Below are 22,842 nucleotides of genomic sequence, written 5' to 3'. Positions count from 1 at the left end.
TTCAGCTACAACTCCTGCCTACCACTGCTGTTTTCAGCACTACCCCAAAGAGAAGAAAAAAATCACTTGCCACAGTAAATCATTTTCCTTTCTCAAAACTTGATTTACAAAACCTTTCCAACCTGAGCATGGAATTAAACTTCTACAACTGAATGGCCTTTCTGGTGATTCTGACCATCTAGATCTCATGCTCTGTTCATAATGCACCACTGGGATGTAGCTCAAGTTGACTTTGGAAAAGCCAGAAAACTGGATGAAAATAAGAGATGAGCAAAAGAGCAAAATCCTACCTGATGCTCCCTCAGAGATGAGTGCTGGCAGGCTCTGGAAATGCATTTGGTCTTGGCATTACTGCTGTCTCTCTTCTCAGATCATTGCAGCTGACAGCGCCCACAGGAAATATTTCGAGTATTCCATTTTGGCATTTTCAGCATCAGAAAACAATGCTGCTTTCCCATTTGCCACTTAGAGCACTAATGTATCTACACCCAGAAAACTCACTTGAGCAACCTCTACATGTGTTCTACACTGGTGTTAACACGCAGTACTCTTATAGTATGAAAATAAGCACTGCCCACAAATGCAGCATTAACTGTACATGTTCTCCATCTCAAAAGCATCTCCAGGTTTGCATTTGAAGGCCTGCTATGTTCTCATATTCACCCACATTACAAGATCATCTTGGAAGGATTTAATGAAGGCACTGCAATTACCATCAAGCCATTCCATTACTTGAGGGTTCAAAGTGCTCGGAAGTCCTTTGCAGTTTAGCCATTAAGTGGCAGTGGTACAAGTTGTAAACTCACCTGAGTGATCCAATGCACAAAACAGTTTCAGACTATTTTAACTAAAGCCTTTTATTCTATACAACTGTGGAACATCATTTATCCTTCTGGCATTGCAGACTCTACTGTCAATCTTTCCTGAAATTGCAGATTTAGGGTGGTTTGAAACAAAAATGGAACAAAAAAAATACATAGAAAAAAAAATTACAACATTGAGTTATTTCAAACAAAAGGATTGGGAGAATATACAGTGTATACAACAGTCAGCAAGAGGACCAGAAAAAAAAAGTCTATTGAAACAAAAGCACAGACCCTTGTTATTAGTTGATACGAGTCAAGTCAATTCATCAATACAAATTACAGCTGTGTTTTAAGCATTAATTCACAAGTACTACTAAAAATGTGCAGATAGAGCACAACTGCGCTAAAGTGAGCATACACAGAAATGGGCTTTAAAAACCAAAACCAACCCTTCCAAGAAGATGAGTAAAAGCCATGCTGGTTTAGTTCTGAGCCACGTGTTTTATTCAAGCAGTGAGTTTGTTGAGCTCAGTTAATGGTGCAGAAGGCAATGAGATTTGATTTCTTTCTTTCCCCAAATAAAACACAATGAAAAATATTTCACTTTTTTTGTTTGACTGATGCAATCCCAGTAATATAATCTATTGGGACTTCCTTTAGGCCTCAACCTGAATCTTGATAGCAAGACACAGGAAGGGCAAGAGCGTATGTCTCCTGAAGAAACTCAGTTAATGTGCTGCCCTCTGAAGGCACTTGTGCTTCTGCTTCAGACAAGTCGTCCTTACATCATTTCTTTACGAGGGTTCTAATTTGTTCTGGATACAAATGGTTTTCCTGGGACAGTCCCACATTTTCTCAACAAAAGCTGAACCCCTCCCTCCCACCCCCCAATAAGTTAAACTCTATAAAAGACTACTCTGAGTCTGCGACAGATTTGTTCATTTTTTAGAAATAACATTGAAAAGAAGATCTGCATCTACGACAAAAGAACAGCTGCATATAAAACTTCGGAAGAAAAAAAGAATTAAGTATTTTTACACCACGAATATGAAATCTGCTGCAAATTATCTGGAGTTCCACATGAAACGCCGGAAGTTACGTTCAGAATGGTCTGAAGGTTTAACCAAGTGTCATACAGTTATAGAGCAAAGTTACCAAAAATTAGACTGCGGTGTCCTTAAAGCACACATTGCCAGAACTAGTTCTAGAGATTAGAAAAAAAAATCCTTGAGGTTGCAGCAAAGCACGTTCAACCTATTGTGATGCACAGCATCATTGGACTGACCCTGCTACAGTATTTATCTAGTGTTCTTGTTTTGCAGGACAATAGCTCTCTAAAGCAACATCCAGATTGCGGTATTAGAACAAGTCTGATGTTAATCCTCCATCAGCAACTAAGCGGGCCAATTCTTTGAAGTATGCAATATCTATTTACCAAACGTCTCTAAGTGATAGAAATGGTTCGGTAACCCGAGAGACCACTGTAGGTACTTTATGAATGGAATGTAATAAAAATACTGCCTGTACAGTTCTGAATTACATTGTGAATACCACTACTCATTAATATGGTGGATATGGTTTCATATTAAGCATGAACAGATGGCAGTTTAAAGTTCTGGGAAAAAAAAACAAACAAAAACCAAACCAAAAGCAAAAAGGAGGAAGCAAAAGTCTGCACTGGATTCTCATCCATTCTCTGTACACCTCACACAGAATCAACCACTCAGGGACCTCCCATCTCGGTGACTGAGACTAGGACAGATTTTAGTTAAAGTCATACAGGTATTTTTTTTCTCCTCTATATTACATATCTATTAGTCACTTCAATTAAATGTATACTTTCCATCCATACTGAGTCATTAGAAGTCTCATCTACCTTATGGGTTCAGTGGGCTTCTATAGTACTACTCTTGGAACCAGTACGTTATGGTCAAGTCAATGAGTAACCACGTGAGTCCACTACTCCCCTTCACGTTGATTTCTGGCGATAATGAAGCGTCAGATCACCACCACTTTTCCAGATGAAGTGCTTTACAGTTCGAAGGTCCATATTGGGATCCAAAACCTGAGTAGTAAGAACATAATTTACTCCACAAGTCTGCTGCATTGACAGAAAATTCAAGGATCATACTGATTTCCCTAATGCTGAGCCTGTTTTGCTTGTGATGGTAATTAGTGGGTGATCTCCTCATTTTACTCTGAACTCTCGAGCCATCTTCCATCATATTTTCTCCTCTTCTTCCCTTGAGGAAGCTGAGTAAGAGCAATGCGGGAGAGCTCAGCTGCCCATAGGTGTGAAACTACTGCATGATTCCATAAAGGCTGGTGGTCAAAACTGAATGAAACAGGCATAGTTTATGAAATCTCTGGCCCAGCCATCCACCGCTGTCTGAACTTATGTCAGTTAACACGACAATATTTATTACTTTTAAAGGTAGCAGATAATCTTTGGCGTATTTCCATCTCAGTACTCAGAAATTCACAACAACTTCACTGCTACAAGTTGGTTTTATTCATGAGCTAAAATCCCTGAGTGACTTACCTGGTCCTGGCAAAGAAGTTCAATTTTCTCCTCTGCGAGCACAGCAATGTCCTCCTCTTTTTCTTGTTCTCCTGCTTTTTCATTATTGGAAGAGCTAGTCGTCTGAGACTCGTTATCCAAGTTTATGATTTTCTCATACACATGCTCCATCACTTTCCTCACCTGAAGCATGTCACTTGCTGACAGCCGGTCTCTACATAAGGTGAATAAAGATTGGCAAGAGAGAACTTGAGGGAACTATTTCTTATTTTCATGATAGATACTCTTATCTACAGAAAACTATGTAAACAATTAAATTTTGCACCTATCATAATATAGAAAGCTAAACAGGATCATCCAAACTAAATACCACGACACAACAGCTACCAATCCAAAGACTGGCACAGAAGATCTCAGAAAACCAGTAAGATATCTGAAAGACTGAATTAATAAATAATAATAAATCCACCTCATTAGGTTAAAATCAAACCTCATTCTTTCCAAAGAAAAGGAAGAGAAGGACAAAGAAAATATGGAATAAAAAAGGCAGAACAGAATATGCTGTTCTTCCTACATAACAAAAAGGGAATTCTAAACAAGTCCACACGTGATGGGCAGACCACCTTGTGTTCCCTGTCAGGTTCGCAACCTTTTCCATTTAAAACCTATTATTCATCACTGTCAGAAAGAGGAAACGAACATAAAATCATAGTTCTGGACAGTTCCTCTGTGTGTTCTGATGAAACACTACAAACAAAACACCACCACATCACATTCCATTACTTGGTTTCTCAGAGATTTCTTAGCATAAACTTAAACTGTCAGTTGAAAGAAACTTGACTTTTCTTCCAAATATTCTAACAGAACTGAACACTTCAGAGCGTTGCTGCTTAGATGATTGGAAACTGTTCCACAGGTGAATCAAGCACAGGAAGATTCTCTCCAGCAATAAGTTTTTCTTGAGCTTTCAATTCCCTTTATGCAATGTTGAGACTCAAACATGCACGATTACTTACTTTTTTAGAGTTTTTGCCCCTGAAGACGAATGAGGTTGGAGGTAGAAGGGAATCTTATTGAATTTGGGCATGTTTTTCTAGAAGGAAATACATTTGACAAATGTTACATTTAGAATGAACTATTATCAGCTCCCATTTCCACCAGCTGGTAAGCAAAGTATAGTCAGTTCCTAATTATCAATAACCAAGAAGTTCCTAATAAGCAGCTACTACAGACAGCTTCCAGATTATTCACACTCCTAATGTGCTCCATTTTCAGTGATACACACACCACATCTTCCTTTCGAATGTAATTACTGTTCACTTCAAAGGAAATCAATAATATGAAAACACAGCAGCAACGTAAAGGTTACTCTCTCTACCTGAGCTCTCCACTTGAAAAGGCCGTCCATTACGCACAGTGATTTGAGCTCCTTTTCTAAGCCTTCAAGGCACAAAAAACCTTAACTGGGCACTTCAAAAGACAACGCTTATTCAAGGGTCTTGAGTACAGTTCTTGAGACCTCTTGTTTTAAAATACAGTATGTGAAAGACAGAAAAACTGAACATGGCATTTAGATTGAGCTCAATTAAAGATGTTATGGTTGACCTTCAACAAACAAAACCTGAAGTCTACACGTGGGAAACTTACATCTACAGTGATGTCAATCACCCATTGTGGCACAGTCTCATTCAGAAGCATAGACTCCGTTTCACCACCTGAATCCCGACACAATAACCTACGACACAGAGAAGACAACATGACAACAGCTTTATGAACGGAAACGTTCAGTGTTCAGAAATCAATCATCACAACTTATGCTAAAAAACATTCAGGAAATAATGATGCGTCCTTTCAATGTGCGTAGAGCTTGAAATTGGTTAGCTGGCCTTTCACAGAATCAAGCTTACTGAGGTCAGGTAATTCCTACAAGCATAACTGCATGCAAAAAGGATCCCTAAGGCAGAAATAGGGAGAGTACAGGCTGCAGCACAAACTATGACACTAGTTTGCTTGTGGACTGCATGTGTTTTATATTGTAAGCACTGAACTGTCCAAATCATTAATTCTCAGAGACAAATGTAAGAGATCCATAATAAAGTCCTACAAGAATCTGAAATATTGCAGTTTCCTTCTAAAACAAAGTTCAGTTTATCTGTTTGCAGGAAGAGGGCACCCAAAAATATCTCACAGCTACAACACGGAGCTAAAAGCTACCGTAACTCTTAACACCGTAAGACCCCAAACCTCACTGAGGTCCAACAAAGATGTGAGCTTGAACAATGCAAGAACTACTATTATTCTATTATCTTCTTAGAGAAGAGAAGGCTTCAGGGAGACCTCATTGTGGCCTTCCAGTACTCAAAGGGAGCATATAAATAGAAGGGGAAATGGCTGCTTACAAGGATGGACAGTGATAGGACAAGGGGGGATGGTTTTACACTGAGACAGGGAATGCTTAGGTTGGATATTAGGAGGAAGTTTTTCCACACAAAGTGGTGATGCACTGGAACAGGTTGCCCAAGGAGGCTGTGGATGCCCCATCCCTGCAGGCATTCAAGGCCAGGCTGGATGTGGCTCTGGGCAGCCTAAACTGGTGGTTGGCGACCCTGCACATAGCAGGGGGGGGTTGAAACCAGGTGATCATTGTGGTCCTTTTCAACCCAGGCCATTCTGTGATTATAACATATGATTATTAAGTACTACTTATTTTGTCTGCCAAGGGTACATCTTAAACACACAGTACTGAACAAATACAAGTAATACCATGTTGGTAAGGCAGGAAGTATTTGGCCACTTTGTATATACTTTTGAGTTTCTGAGTTTCTGTACCTGAACAAAGTGCGTCCTCCAGCCTCACCAAATATAACTGGTGTATGTGGTGGTACTTGAAAATATCCATTTCCTTTCTGGACTCTGTTCTCCTGCTCACCATTCACTGCTGGGGGGAAAAAAAATACACCAGTAAGATTATATTAGGCCTTAAAACTGGGTGTATGTAGACCAAAAAATATCTTCTCCATCTACAGTTAATTGATTTCGTAAATGAAACAAAATCAGATGATCTGTAAGAGAAAGAAAAACCCCATTTCCAACACACAACAAGTTTACCAGAAGGAACAGTAGAAAGTAAAGAGATTTTCAGAACTCTGAAAGATACTGGCTTTGTTTTTCTACATGGATTTGCCAAATGTCAAGATGTAGTATTAGTAAAGCGCTCAAACTCACGCTTTCTTAAGTGACTGCATTCTATATTCATTTCATTTTGGACAGTGTTAGTAATCTGGTCTTCAAACACTTGAAAAAAATGACTCTGCATCCATTCAAAATTATAAATTTAAAAAAACATTCAGCATTAATTATGCAATTTTTGAAGACAACAATGTTTTGTCATTCCAATACCTTGAAACACAAGTTATAAGTATTTAGATTCATATCTTCCATAAGTAAAATCACATTAAGCAAAAAGCCCAAGAAAGAAAAAACTATTACATATTAGAGAAGGAATGAATATAATTGCTAAGGTAGAGCAGGAGAAAAGTCGTATAGTTTGAAAGATTTCCTCATGGCAGTTCTGTTAACAACTGATAGTAACAATAAATAAAGCTCTCATCTGTTTCTTTGAATGGTTAATTATAAGAAGGAAAAGTCCAGCCTCTGATTCTGTAGTGAATGTTCTGAACGTTTCACTAATCCATGACAACTCAGAGAAATACGCAATGCAACATAAATACACCAAGGCTACAAAAGCCTGAGAACTACACTTCTATGCTGTCTGACTCCACAGTTGAGGTCTGTCAATACACAGAAGTATGATAATCAGCAACTTTATCCAGAGAAGTCTGCTAAGTGCTGTAACACTGCTTGGAGTTCACTTTTAAATGAGATTGGTAACCCTTGGCATCATCTTTGTCCCAGTATGATAAGAGTGCAATTAAGGAAATTGTTCAGTGCAGCAATATCTGTAGAAAGTAATTTCTTAATTGCCATTCATAGACAAGACTTTTTAGTCAACTCTGACCTGGGTTGAATGCATTTCAAACTCTTTCAAAAACTTAAGAGTTACACAGTCCCTCTCATTCTGATTTACCTTAAAGATCATTCTAAGATAGCTTTGCATAGACTTACCATGATGTCAATATTCAATATATTTTTTTCCAAATATTTACTTCATACCTTTCATGACATCTGTATGTATGAATGTATTCTGGAATAACACCAAGAATACTGTCTAATATTGAATAACTGAATTACTGCTCTTTGTTGTCATTACCTAGGCCATTTCTTTTCTTTTTCCAAACCGAGCCTTAATTCTGCCACTAATGGTTTTCCACCAAGGCATCATGCTTCTCTAACTTAAGAACTACCTATTTGCTTTTAGTTTTCTTCTTCAGATTAGAATTCTTTGTATTTATTGCTGGCATGTTAGGAAGAAAAAAAAGGTGTTCAGCACCTTTTGACACAAAACAATCTCAAAAGCAGTAAGTGTCATTAAAAGCCACGATGCATGCAGAACTGTAAGACAGCAAGTCAAGCTGCAACTGTTAAAGAAACAAAAAGATAAAAATATAAGAATATATCTCAAAGAAAGAAAACATTCAAACACGAACTGTGATTTATTTCATTTTCTTCTTCATCCATTGGATTGATGTGTGTTCTAGGCCAGTACTCCAAAAGTGCTTGCAATAGAAGCCCTCCAAGGTTCACTGTCAAAACACAGCAAGAACTTGAGTTACATCAAAAACACTGACTTAAAACATCCTACATTTGATCTATGGATCCAAGCAAACTAGTTATGGGCACAGACATCTGCTTATCAAACTCGAAACTGCAGGCTACAACCTTTTAGAAGAAGCTGATTTTTCAGTCACAGAATCATTGCTGCTGGTTCATTCACTTAATTCAACATTCTGATAGTAGCTGATAGTAGCTCTACATTTTGAAATATCACTTTCTCCCTTTTCCTTCCTGGATGTCTAAAACTAAGTGTAATGACATAATGGGATGATAATACAGGGTGGCAAAGCCTCTGGCTACAGCAAATGAGAACAAGCCCAAATACAGCAGCTACAGATGCAGAAATGAAGAGCTGCTTACCTTTGGAAGGTATCTCAAGAAGGCAGGGATCTCCAGCAAGAGATGCCCTCACCTCCACTGACAACTCTTACATGAAGTGTGGGAATGGGTGGATCCTGGCTCCAACCCTTCCAGTCACTCAGGTACACTGCTGGGACCTGACCTCCCCTTGGCTGGCCCTGCCTTCTCATCAGGTGCTCAATCACTTTTTCAGGCAATGACTTAACATTTCCACTACACCAAGTTATGAAGAAAAAACAACTCGAATATTTCAGGAAAAAACAAAAGATATTTTCTTTGGAAAACTTGTCAAAATTTAATCTCAAGGAAATCTCTCTCTAAAACCCAAACAACAACTGACTTATCCAACAAACATTTTGTAATGTTAAGTACTGGAATTTGTTCTGCTTTTTTATTTCAGTGAAAGAACAATACTAGTAAAAAAACGTACATTTTGGATCAGAACCATCTGGACTGCTGAATCCAGCATCTTTTGCTGAAACCCAGGCTGCAAAGCAGTCACTTTCATCCAATGTAATTGTCAGCATCTGTCAGAAAAAGACCGTGAGCAAGAAGAACACAATAGTTGTGTTGTATTAAACAAATCTACAAATTTACTGAAGGAACAGCTGTGAATACAAAGCAAAAGATGAATTCCTAACAGTCTTGTGGATTTCAACTGACACTTCAGTGTAAAAGTCACACAGATTATTAAGAATGGAGGTACAATGTATTGATTTGCTTCAAAATAAGTCAAACTCATCAGATAAATGATAAGTTCTTCAAAACTTAGAACAAGCCATAATCATTGTGAAGAAATAGTATACAAAGTATAATTAAGTATGACACCAGAAGAAGAGATTTAGGGTTTGTGTCTCACCCCAGTTTTCAAGTCTACTGAGAACCAGTTTGGCACATACACCATTTTAAATCTCTTCTTGATTTCCTCTTCAAAATCTACTTTCCCAAGGTCTTCAACTTTACATGCCTGTACAGAAAAAGGAATACAGAAATTTCCCAATTCAGCACGTTGAATCATAACCACTCTTAAAAACTTGTACTTGATTTTCATATACACTCAAAATTATTATCATTCCACCACAACTAATTTAGTACAGAAAGACACAAGTTAAAGCTTCAAGTTTTTCACCATAAATTGAAGAACACATTTTTTTCTGAGGTAACATCATCAAGCCAACAGAGAAGGAAAAGAAAGAAAAAGTGAATCTTAAACAAGACAGCATGCTTAGACTTGGTGAGTAACCCATCTCTAAGGTGGGCATGTATGCAGATGTATCTAAGAGAAGTTGCTGAAAACCCTAATAACAAAAACTGAAAATAACTGAATGAAGGTACCAAATTAACATTAGCATCTGACTTTGGCCCTAATATTATTCTCAAATATATACCAAAACATATATACCAAATATATACCATATATTCTCAAATGTAAACCGAAACAAAACATTCACTTTTCTACAAGTCTTCTGAAACACTTTTAGTACAAATCCATGTTCTTCATTCTCATTCCCTTCTTTTTCACTTCAGTCAGCAGCTCAGTAAGACAACTGATTGTGCTCTATTAAGGGTTTGAATTTAAAGCGAATGAAGATGTTATTATCCAGCCTAACGTTGAGAGAAGAAGCTCTTAAGATGCAGAAAGGCTCAATAATCTTCTCTTTCAAAGAAGTCATCTTTGCTTTATTGTCTTAGGATAGGAAAACTGACTTATTTTTCAACCAGAAGAAACTCCCACACCAAAAATAATATGTCAAAAACAAACAAAAAAAAACCCCACAAAATAATTACTGATCCAACAGCAGATGTTTAATCTAAAATTATGTACTTACTTTTAAGACATCCCAGTATGCCACATTATTATTTGTGTCTTTGGTTAATATGTGCCTCTTGTCATTAAGAATGTGGCACTGAATGATACTAGCACCTCCTGCCAAACAAACAAGAATTAAAGTCACTGCACTGACCTTTTTGTCTAGCTTTACACTAAATTAAACCAACTAACACAACAGGAGTGACTGTTCTTTGGTTTTACTACATAACGCAAGAATCACCAGTATCTAAATGTTATTCAAACATAACTAACACTACACAAATGATACTTGTGCTGTCTTTGATTTTATTTATCATGGTTTTGCCCAGCACAGAGATAATTTTCTCTGTAGATGCACATACAATGGCGTACTTTGGATTTTTGATGGAAACAGTGGTGATAGCACTGATGTTTTCATTTGCTGCAGAGCAACACAGAAAGTTGTTATAGAACAGTCCTTAATTACAGCCAAGGACTTCCCTTCAGTAAGTGTCAGATAACTAAGAATGTGAGCTAGTCATAAAGATCTACCATTTCTGCTAATGATAACATTTCACAAACACTCAGGAAAACAGCTGTTTACCTTTTATAACTTGGTCAGGCTGTGTACATAGGGGTGGTATAGGATTGGTACAATCATTATCATAGTCCCCAGATGCTCTAAAATTATGGATTCCCTTCAAAGTCTAAAGAAGCAAACAAAATAAGGACACGTTTGTAATCATTTTAAAAACTTCACTTTTATAGAATCACAGAATGGCCTGGGTTGAAAAGGACCACAATGATCATCCAGTTTCAACCCCCCTGCTACATGCAGGGTTGCCAACCACCAGGCCAGGCTGCCCAGAGCCACATTCAGCCTGGTCTTGAATGCCTCCAGGGATGGGGTATCCACAACCTCCCTGGGCAACCTGTTCTGGTGTGTCACCACCCCCTGTGTGAAGGTTATCTTGGCTAACAGCTGCTATTCGGATGTTAACTGTTCACTGTTGACTATTTTATAAATAAAAGCAGCATAGACAGAAAAATAATAAAGGAAGTAATTCAAAGAAATATGTATCACTTACCCATTTATTCACAGAGGATTTAGTTGTTGCAACCCAAATTGCTGGAGGAGGATCAGCTGATCTATCAAGTTCCATCTAAATAACAGAATTATAGCTACTTTCAGTCACTCAATTTAACTTCGCTCCGTTTATGCACAGCTATATTTATGTATATTGCATATTTACATGGCTTATATACTGGTTTCTGTTTCAGTCACACTTGTTTTACACCTACATGTTCCACTGTCGTGCCATTAAGAGTTTCAGACAATAAAAAATGTTCAATCAGCACTCCTCAAAAGACTCAGACTCACGCACATGTTTTTTCCCCCACCATTTCAGTGTTCAGAAACCTTGCTGCTGGTTCTAGTGATTATACAAAATATTACTGATACAGTTCTGTGCATATATTTCTAAGCAGCAATTAATTTTTATCTCAAGCCTTGGCAATGCTGATTTGCTTCTTAAAAGCCGTACTAGAGCCCAGTAAAAGTAACCTCTCATATTTAAAGGATGTTCATAGAATCATAGAATGGCCTGGGTTGAAAGGGACCACAATGATCATCTAATTTCAACCCCCCTGCTAGGTGCAGGGTCAACTTAAGTAATGTCTGAATTCACACATTTTTGGTAGAAATCAGGTATTTCTTCAGACAATTCAGTTTCAGATGTTAGGAGGAAAAAACCTCCTCCTAGGTTGCTAGTGAGGTAGAAATGTGCAATATACTCTGTTAGCATACAGCTGAAGCCACTGCTTTGTTAAACAGTATAAGTGCCAAGACACGAAGCAGATGGCCCAAACTGAAAAACAAGAGGCTTCCTCTGAAGATCAGGAAACAACTATTGTCTTTTTTTTAATATTATTAATATTTTTAGGTTGTGAGGGACACCAAGCATCAGAACAGGTGTTACAAAGTGTCCCTCCTTAGAGATTTCATGTGCTGTTTTGAATTGGTCCTGGGAAACTGGCTCTAGGTGGTCCTACTTGAACATGGGGTTGGGCAAAATAATCCCCAGAGATACCTTCTAACAAAAAACATTCAGTGATTTCATGAAGCAAAACCAATTACCTTAAGAACTGGTGCCTTTTCTTCACAGATAAGCACACGAATATCAGGATTCCGTAAATCTGTACAATAAATCTTCCTGTCTCTTCCTCCTGAATAAACATGAGTGAATGCTTCATTGACCTGCAGAGCCCAAACACCTTCATCATGGACTCGATATGTGGCTATACATCTCTGCTGCCCAAGGGACCACAGACGAATAGTCCCATCAGAACTGCCTGAAAGACACTGAGCAACAATCATTGTAATTTCACAGAAAGCTTTCGTAATTCTTGTTTTTCCACTAAGAGGATGCTAAATGAAAACTGGCAGTTAACAACTCTCATCACTATTTCCAGACAGTTTATATTCATCACTTTCTCATACATGAACTACATTCACTCTCAGCCTCCCCCTCAATCACTCAGCATCTAAAAAATGCTTGTTGGTAGAACTTCTGCAATCTACAACATAAACCAGATATCATGCTGAAAAGACTAATGACATTTCCATGTTCCGCAAAATGCCCTGCTTCACACAGAAGCACATACCTGGGTACCATCTCTGTTCAACAGCAAAGCTTTTACATTGTCTGTGTGCCCTTTAAGTTTCATCAGTTTTGCACAAGTTCTTGGATCCCACACCCGGAGAACCTACATAAACAGTCACAGGATAAGTGCATTAACATTCTTTCCATTTATGCATTTTCTCTATATATTTAAGCCTTTCTGAACAAACTGACCCTTACCCTCAACAAGTACACATCATTACCAAAAACATATTTAATTAGAACAGGATACACAACTACATCTTAGGCATCTCTAATAAACAGACAGGAGTTTCTTCCCTTGATTGTAATGGCATTTGTTCTGGCTTTTTCTGTTGTCTTCTTAAGACCTTAACACAAAGAAGTGACTAGAAGCAAGACAGTATGATGTGGGGAAATAAACTCTGAGAATCCTGGCTGGATATTCTACTTTCATTTTCATATTGACTTGGAACTTCTGGGTGTTTTACCTTTCTCTATAACAAACACTATCAAACATGAAGTTTCACTAGCTCACTTTACAAACCACTCCACGGTGGACTTGGAAGTTGCAGTATCAATTCTTTTTCACCTGTGGCACATGCTTCAGTTTGTATTTTCAGCTGAGTAATATGCCCCAACAATTAGAGCTCTTACAATGTAATTAAATGATCTCTGACATACAGAGGTTTACACAAGCCATAGTTTTAATACATAATCTATAGATGGCTGAAGCTTCAACTTCCACACCCCCTCAAAAATAAAATATACATATACATATATATATATATATATATATATATATAAAATCAACTTTCCCTACTAAAAACACAAAAGCTGCTACAGACACAATGTTTAACATGAGTAAAATTGTCTCTTTTCTTTACATTAAAAGTTGAACAGAAGCAGAATGAGCCCTACTAGACTTTTGCTTACCTTCTCAGTGGATCCCGACACAATAACTGTTCCCATTTGATTCATTGCAAGGCTATAGATAGAATCTTTGTTCCCACTCAGGGAAGAAGCTGTTTCAAAGCAAAAAGTTAACATTTTCAATTTCAATGCTGCCATCTGAATACTTAGTTATTTATTCACTAAAAAAGACTATCTTTCGCAGACCCAAATGTAGGCTTTGATCTATAATAGAGCCATCCTACTACACATATGGGGCTCTGCTAAAAAAAGGGCAAGACTGTAGACAGCATATTGCTATGCTTTCTGGTTCATGATCTAGTGTTGTATAAAACTTCACATTTATGGTGACTACGATCCTGGTGTCCACAATGATTCAATGCAAGGCAATCTTGTGGTTCTCAACTACTTAGAGAATGGTACTTCTAAGTGATCTCCTAATAAGTGCTTAGATTAAAGTGCAGAGATTTTCCCAAGCCAAATAATAAAAAAAAATCTTTAAGTTCTGCACACTGTCCAACAAACATATAACCTATAAAAGGCTTTAAAACTGCCTCTATGGAGCTAACGTGGGCAGAAGGACATCAGGAATGTAGGAGAGAATCTTAAGTGCTTCAAAACAAAATTCATGCTGGAACAAAAGCAACGCTCGACTCCTCCCTCTTCCAGAAGGGACAGCCACTCAGAAGCAAAACCGCTCATCTAATTTAAACTATAGCTATGCTGACTAAGAGACACTCTTTAAAAACAGGCTTCCATTTAATGTTGACCTGTGTACCTTGCTTTCCTGTAATCAGACAGCAAATTAAACCACAGCCTTCACTTGCACTCTGATGAAATCAGTTCTGTTTGAAAGGACTGTGGAAAGCCAGTTCATTCATAGTACACATGTTCTTCCCACCAGAAGCGTTTTTAGTTGGAAGTACTGTACTTACAAAGAACAACTTGGCCTGCTTCTCTTCCCTCTCCCTTACCAAGCACTACTGCAGTAAAACCAAAACTGTAAATTTATTTCTGTAATCTATCTAGAGGTAATGCCTTTACTTCCTTTTCATTTTGTGCTCAAAACAAATCATTTGAGTTCTGTGTCACAGTAGCAACATTTAAGAAACTCATTTTTTTCCCTCCTAGACTAAGTCTTCCCACAAGCAAGCCAGTTCTTCCCTCAACAGTTCCCTGTTCAACCAAAATACAGCATGTCTTAGAGTTATCAGCAAAATCTGGTGACAAAACACTTGTTTCAGTGACAGCAAACTTCCATGGAAGACACATAAAACTATTCAGCTATATGCAATCTGTCATCCCACTTATTTTGGGGTCCAAAATAACTCACTAGAAGCCACCTCGGCTGAAGGTTACACAAACACGTCAGCACAGGGCTAGAGCTCAATTACAAGTCCTGTACACGGATCAAGCACTTTGTATACAATGAAAGAGGTCACTCACTTTGAACAGTATACTTCTGAAGTACATAAAGGCAGCAAAGCATGCTGTGACCAAACTACATCTCTTTTCACAAAACCTAAGAGCCACCACAAAACAGGGTGCTGATGGGCCAGATTTACGTCACTCACTCAAGCAATTAAATACTACCCAACTTGAAGGTACCTACTTGTGACAGTGTTGTTTGAGGCAGTCAGTGCTGTTAGAGTATTTACATCCCAGAGGAATATCTGTCTGTCCAGCCCGGCAGATGCTACCAGTTCTTTATCTTTTGCATATGCTAAGGCTTTCACATAATCCTATAATAAAGTGCAACAACGTGACTCGACGATATTATGCACTCGAAGCTTACATCACAACATTTAAAAGGTTGTCAATTGTAATACATAGTAGTTACAAATAATGTTTTTCACCTTATGTGTCCTTAGTGTTGACATGCAAAATCCCTTATGTGCGTTCCACACTTTAACAGTAGTATCTGAAGAAGCAGATATCACTAAATGGGGAAGGATAAAGAGTGAACTTTAATGGCTTATATATTACCTTCGAAAATGTCTGAACAATCCTTTAAGCTTCTTAACAAATGATATAATGAAAGCGAAATGTGTATGTATGATTCATGACAGTGTTTTAGCAAATTAACGAGCACCACAGAAATAAATTTTACATGCTTATAGAAGATACAGATTAGTACTTACATGTTTTACCATTGCAGCAGAGTACAATATCATTTACCCAATCTGTGTGATGTTCCATAGAAGCAATATAAGGATCTTGCTGGAAATTAAAGAAAAAAAAGTTTAAAATCCCCTTGTGAATGGAGAACATAATGCATCCAACATAATAATCAGATCCTGTTGTGACATTTGCGGTCCTTGAATGGACAAAAAACGGACTAATACGATGCTGCTTGAAGTCACTATTCCAGGTGTTTTGTGTTGTTTTTTTTTAATGTAATATCACCACATAGTTTTCAAAGAAACTCCCATTTCTTGATGAATTTCACCTCAAAATGTTTAGTTTTGCTCCACAGAAAAAAACAAAATGGCAGTGCCTGCCAAGCTAAAGTTATTTCTGCATTTATAGGAATAGATTTGTTCTGCTACAGAGAGGAAAAGACCAACCAAAACACAATACAAAGATCTCTTCAGATCTCTCACAGAATTTTAGGGGCTGGAAGGAACATCAAGAGTTCAGAGTCCAACCCCACTGCTAAAGCAGCTCCCTACAGCAGAGCACATGGGTAGGCATCCAGAGAGGTCTTGAACATCACCAGAGGAGACCACACAACCTCTCAGCACAGGCTGTTCCAGTGCTCCATCCCTCTGACAGTGATAAATTTCTTCCTTGTGTTAGTATGGAACTTCCTGGGATACAAATTCCACCTGCTGCCCTGTGTTCTACTATTGCTCACCACTGAAGAGTCTGACAGAAGCGTTATCTCCTGCATATTTCACATGGAAGCCCTGGTTTCCAGTAATCTTCTCAGATTCATAATACTCACCTTTTGTTCAGAGGGAGCCAAGACTGGTGACCCCAAAGGGGAAAAGCAGCTTGCTAGAAAAGGACCTGGGGGTCCTTTGGACATCACATTGAACATGACCTAGCAGTGTGGCCTTGCTGCAAAGAAGGCTAATGGCATTCTATGCTGCTTTATGCAAAGTACCACCAGCAGGTAGAGGAGGTGATCCTTCTGTACTGTGTCCAGTTCTGGGCCCTCCAATACAAAAGAAACATGGAACTACTGATGAGAGCTCAGGAAAAGACCGAGACAATTAAGTGTCTGAAACACCACTCCTTTGAGGAAAGATCAAGAGCCAGCATTGTTAGGCACAATGCTTTAACAAGCTTTCCTTAGCTAGAGGATCAAATGTAATTAGTTCTTCAGGATATTGGCCCAAATGTGGGTTTGTACACTCCAATATATCTTGTTACAATAGGAACACCTATCAGAAGCATTTTTCTACCATGATAGGCAGTTGTTAGAAAACAATATCTGGTGTACACCTGCAGCATGCCATGAAAAAAACACAAAGCAGATTTAGACTAAGAAATCCTCGTGGCTTACCTTGTGCTGATTGACACTCCATATCCTTATAATAGAGTCTCGGCCTGCTGTGAAGAGTCTATTTAATGCTGGATCCAGCTGAAGTGCATTTACCCCATTTCGGTTATACTTCTCCACCTCATCTCTAATCACATAGGAGACCTAAAATACATTTACACAGACCTGATTATGGTATTAAGATATTGAGTTGGCCACGAAACATGACCATCTAATTTCATTTCAGTGAGGTTCTCAGGTAGAAAATACTAAGAGCTTTAAAAGCATTAAATGAGTCCACCAGTTTGAAAGTTACCATCACTGCCCTCAGTCAATTACCTCCCCCTGAAAATGGAGAAGAGTTACAAAGATGTTAGCAGTGCTACATATGGAGCCCCAGGGATTATTTAATCCTTACAAATCAGGCTTAGACTGGGACAATCCTTAGCTCAATTCCCTGCTCTGCACAGAGATTCTGGATGATCCCAGACAACACAACGCATTCGTGTCTCATTTTCTAAGCAGGTTTCATGGTTTCTAAAGCTGTGTGACAGTGTTTCCCAGCCTTGTAGGGAGAAAACACCACCAGTAAGGATTACGTAGTACTGAAAGACAGCAGGTCTAAATTCTATCCCTACTACTAATACTATTATGACACTTGGAGAAAGGCAGAATTCTGATACTTTTTTTTTGTGGTAGTTTTTTTCTTCTTTAAAGAACAATCTCTTTCTAACATAATAAGCAGAAATATTTAGCCTTCTTCCAATTAGAGAATTTTTTCTTTCACTTTCAGTCCTTCTGCATCTGACAGTACAGTGTGTATTACGTGCTTCATTGTTCTATTCAGAAACATCAAATGGAGATTTAAGGGGTCAAACTGCAAGGTTTACAACACTCTCTGCTATTACTCGAGCAGAAAGTGCAGTTATAAAGCACTATAGATGCTTCCAAGCCAACCCATTCACACCACACTGCCTCTCTCCTGACCACTTACACAGGGTTTGCATATGGCTAGGAGGAAAGTTCTCCATCCAGAGATAATGAGGGGGAAATCAAGAGCTCCTTTCTAGATTCTGGAAAACAATTACAACAGGGTAAAACATTAAGCTTGATAGAATACAGCCTGCCAACAGCAGGAATCATTTGGATACATAAGTGTCAGTGTTTTGAAAACTATTTCAAGGAGTCGTTTTGGACTCAATGAAATTATTTTTTCAATCCAATAAGCACTTTAGAGCAGTATAAAGAAAATGTTTTCCATTGACCAACCACTTATAATAATGTTAAAACACTTCAAATGCTTTTTCTTTTTGTTGATGTACAGAGCAAGATGTCCCTGCAGCACTTCATCTGGCCTTGACCATGCCATGTCTATGCTGTTAATATGCCCATGCAGCCTACCTAACTCAAAGAATGTTAGGAACAAAGTCAAGGTCTAGCACACAAAACAAAAGGGACACCCAGTGTCACACTGCTTTCCAATGTTCTGAATAAAAGCAATGGAAATATTCAGTTAAAATACTAAATGCAAGCTGTTCACCTCTTTACAAGTGTTGTCTATATGTTGAGAGAACTGAGAAAATGAGAGTAAGTATCTTGTTTCAGGGTTAATAAGTCTCTGATAGACAGAAGAGTACATGGTAAATGCTGCTATCAGTTCAGTGTTGATGGACTCTTTAAATCCCACTCCCAAATCTAACGACATCCTTAAGTCAGAGAGGACTCCATAGATTTCTTTACATCAAAAACAAAAAAGCATCAGTTGGTCCACTCTCACAAACCATAATCCTTTAGACTGATGCCATCAATTAAAAAAGCTAAGAGACGACAAACGGTATGCAGGACTCAAGTAAAATTAACATCAAAAGGCATTCACATGCCAGAAGCATCCAAGGTTGCTTCCAAGTAGTTAATTACATATTAATATGCAATTTAAAGGGACAAAATAAATCTTCCACAAAGTCTGCCAAAAGGGGGGCTGGAATGCTTCTCAAAACAAGGAACTTGAAATCGAGCAATAAATACAACAGCAATTTGATTTAAAATATCTGACAGTTGTTTAAGGCTGGTGGACAGCATCACGTTCAATATAACCTAGAGATTGCTGAAGTGAACAGAGAAAGAATCCTGGTTATCCACATGTCGTTCTCCATTACTGCCTTATTTTTGAGGAGAAAGGTCTGAAGTATTATTATTTGGTTTTAGATTGGAGTGATACTCAGTATAGAAATACAATAACTGCTAGAAAATATAGTAACAATACAATGAATACAGAGTATATATTCAAGTATGTCTACACAAACACACAAAATAATAGATAAAACAGTATTTTTTCTGTTATTAAATTCACCTCTAAGCCACAGCACAGACATTTTTATTAGTCCAGATGACGTAGCACTGCATCTGGAGAGGACTGCGAAGGTCATCAGGAAGCTATGACTTGCACCACCTGGAGGCATTTCAAACAAGGCAACCAAGAGCACACTGCACCTTGGTTCACTGCATCTATTCACAAAGCCAGCATCAAACACAAAGATGATGACTGACACAGCGTTGTGATATTGCCATTTGATGGTCCAGGCAGGGCAAGATGGGCCATGAAATCTTTTAATAATGACCAATGCTTTTTATGTTAATGTTGCTGTAGCATTTATAAATTCCTGTAACAAATAACAACACTTCACTGCAGTAAACACTGTCCAAATATTACAGTGATGAACCCTCGTTATAAAGAATTTATGGGACTCAGTATCTTTACCAGATCAGGACTAGCCATTTCAATGACTAAGAGCACCACAGATACAAATAATATCAACAAAAACATTTCACTACGCAAGTCCAAGTGAAGTTCTTAAAGGATCTGTAATGCATTTTCTTCATGAACTCTATCAAGCAGATGGAAATTTTGCTCCCCTAGTGACAATACACACATTAAGACAGATTTTCTTAATGTATGGGTAGAACGTGCTTTTTGAAATGCCAGCATTCCACTGGAAGAAACAGAGAACAAGTAAGGTATGAAGACATGCATTCCTTGCTTTTAAGTAGAGGGAAATTCTCAATGACAGCTGCTGTCATGGACAACCAGGAAAAAGAAAAGATATTTTTTAATGCAGCCAATGAGTTCTTGAAAAATAAGAGATGAAGAAAGTAACCATCAAGGACAAGATAAAACAACAAGCTGTTTTTCAGCATCTTGGTAATGCAGATGGTACTCTTTAAAATAACCTAAGTTTCTAAAACTAAGAATGTACTGATATTTGAATTTGCATCAGAGGATCCAAGCCCTAAAATAACAGTAACATACTAAGGAGTTCATCTTTTTACACTGAATCAATTTATTGGGTAAGGATTAGAACACTGCACATAATAAAAAGAATACTGCATACAAAATCTACTGTGCTCTTAGTAAGTTATATCATTCAAAATTAGTAGCTGGAATATCGCTAAATACAGAAGTTTTTCCTTTCATTGCTTTCCAGTCACTGTCAAGGTGTTTTAGTGAATAAATATGACAAGATCAGTGCAAAGTCTTGCTCTGTACAGGCCTTGAAGATAAAAAATACTTAAAACTGATTCAAATTTCATAATCAAGACATATTCACCAGTTGTGTCAAGGGATTTGGAGTAGTGAGTCACAATTGCTCTGGACAAGCAGCAAGTTTGGGAGAGCATTTATAAGCTTCCCCTGAAGGGAAGCTACTTTAAGACACCTGCTGAAAAATGGCTTCACCTTGAATTAATTCACAGTACCACATCTGAAAGCCACTGCACATGGCCAACTGATTCCCATCACACAGTGATGTTTCCTACTCCCAAACCCACATATCCCCATTTCACCCCTAGTTCAGGGGACCTTACTGTTGGAACACTGACACATTTCACATGAGCGCCTCACATTTAATTATACTTCTTACCTTTATGTTCAGAATTTAAGGTCTGAAACTCCTATTCTGATTAAACCCTTATGCAATATACAATTATATGCAGAAGCATCCTACACAGTTTTCGATGGTTCTACTGACCAGTAAAACAGGTGCATCAGAGACAACAACAGCTCAAACTTGCATAAATTTTAACCAGCTCCCGTGTCTTGTAAAGAATCAGGATCCTCCATAACTGATGGGCATTTTTCTAAAGAGTCTTCCCCCCCTGCACTATAGATTTGGGAGAAATCTCTATTAATTGATGCAGAAACATATTAAATGCTCAGCCACTGGGAAGCGAAATAAACTGTTAATGGTTTTTACTTTCTACCAGCAGCTGATGGATTCAAGAGCCACTGAGAAGCCCATTACCTGGCCAAAACCCTGTATTTAACCAAGTAAGTGAAATAATAGGACTACAATAAAATACCGGCTTTATACTTAATACTTTGTATGTACTTATACTATAATCAAAGTTATTCTCTGTTGACCTATGCTTAAAGTACACTGGCTGAAGCCTGGATCATAGCACAGCAGGATACAGAGAAGCAAAAAGCATCAAGTACCACAGTGAGAGCAGATCATCAAATAAATAGCGAGCTACAAAACCCCCTTCCTTGGGAGGCCAATCTTCAAGAACCTGTATATGGTGCAAATGATGATACAATATTTTGGACTCTTTGTATTTTTGAGAATGCCAGTGGGTTTTTCAGAAGGGCACAGGAATTCTTTATGCAGCACAGACCAAGTGCTTACATTGACTATAAGAACTTCTATAAGCTATAAACATTTCCCCTATGTGCCAGAATACAAAAGATGCCTTAAGACACAGCACCCATCTCTGTTTGGAAGGATGCTGAGACTATTTCAAGCTAAATCGGTATATATATATATATATATATATATATATATATATTAATATAATGGTTAAAAACAGCTGAAACTTGCACTTGCCACCAGAGATAAGCATAAACCATTAATCTTTTCCCATAGCTTAATATATAAAACTATTAAAAGTGCTGATAGTATCCCAAACGAGATAACGAAACACCACAATAAATCTATTTTCCTGACTTTTACCATTCACAGCCGCAGCCTGACTGGTCTGCGGCCTTCCCTTCGGAACGGCTGCCCGGAGCCGGGCGGGTGGCTCAGTATAGTTTCCCTTGAGCTGAGGAAGCCGTTTCCCTTCTCTCCCTTAGCCGGGCCGCGGAGCCGACACAGTCTCCCACAGGGAGCACCGCGGAGACCCCTCCCCAGCAACCATCGCCCCCCCCCTCTCAGGGCCCGGCCATCCCCGACCGTCCTCCTGACGGCGGCCTACGCGTATCCAGGCCGCCCCGAAGCCCTACTGCTCCCCGCAGCCGAGCCCCGCCGTGCACCTACCTGCACTTTCCGCCGCCCCGCCGTGTTCTGCCGGTGATGCGCCGCCATCTTGCATGTTGACACTGTGATGTCACTTCCGAGGAGGACGAGCCGCTCCGGAAGTCCCGCCCCACTCTCTACCCAAAGCCCGTATAGAGGAGAAGCACGATGGCCGGCGTTCACGGAAGCGTTGCTAGGCAACTGACGAGGGGGCGGGGCCTGAGCAGGGGGCGTGGCCAGAGCTCCCCCTCTGTAGTGGCGGTACGCCATTTTATGCGCTCAGTTTTAGCTTGTAGTTCTTGA

At 38.7% G+C, this 22,842-nt stretch overlaps 1 protein-coding gene across 2 annotated transcripts; it reads right to left on the bottom strand.

Annotated features, from left to right (window-relative positions):
- Window positions 1-845: 845 nt before the first annotated feature.
- WDR48 (WD repeat domain 48) lies at window positions 846-22,639 on the bottom strand. Of its 2 annotated transcripts, none has more exons than XM_072329504.1 (19): window positions 22,561-22,639; window positions 17,273-17,413; window positions 15,903-15,981; window positions 15,618-15,700; window positions 15,374-15,503; window positions 13,786-13,874; window positions 12,875-12,976; window positions 12,348-12,572; window positions 11,299-11,373; window positions 10,815-10,917; window positions 10,251-10,348; window positions 9,281-9,388; window positions 8,852-8,948; window positions 7,935-8,030; window positions 6,157-6,265; window positions 4,975-5,062; window positions 4,344-4,420; window positions 3,349-3,541; window positions 846-2,871 (listed from the first exon to the last, which is right to left on the bottom strand). In XM_072329504.1, exons 1-19 carry the CDS (start codon window positions 22,606-22,608, stop codon window positions 2,776-2,778), a joined length of 2,037 nt encoding a protein of 678 aa, XP_072185605.1. In that variant the 5' UTR covers window positions 22,609-22,639; the 3' UTR covers window positions 846-2,775. The 2 variants fall into 2 exon arrangements, with proteins under 2 accessions (XP_072185605.1, XP_072185606.1); XM_072329505.1 differs by having other exon boundaries at window positions 6,157-6,262.
- Window positions 22,640-22,842: the final 203 nt, after the last annotated feature.

The sequence above is a fragment of the Excalfactoria chinensis genome, chromosome 2 (assembly GCF_039878825.1).
Source record: "Excalfactoria chinensis isolate bCotChi1 chromosome 2, bCotChi1.hap2, whole genome shotgun sequence".
Lineage (NCBI taxonomy): Eukaryota > Metazoa > Chordata > Aves > Galliformes > Phasianidae > Excalfactoria > Excalfactoria chinensis.
Note: the sequence above shows the minus strand (reverse complement) of the source record. Positions and strands in the feature narration are given on the sequence as shown.

Coding starts and splice junctions, on each gene's coding strand:
- WDR48 (XM_072329504.1), bottom strand. CDS start 22,608: ATGGCGGCGCATCACCGGCAGAACACGGCGGGGCGGCGGAAAGTGCAG. Junction 6,266..7,934: donor AGAAAATGAAATAAATCACA/GTTCGTGTTTGA, acceptor TTTTCCCCCCAG/CAGTGAATGGTGAGCAGGAG. Junction 2,872..3,348: donor AACTTCTTTGCCAGGACCAG/GTAAGTCACTCA, acceptor CTTACTACTCAG/GTTTTGGATCCCAATATGGA.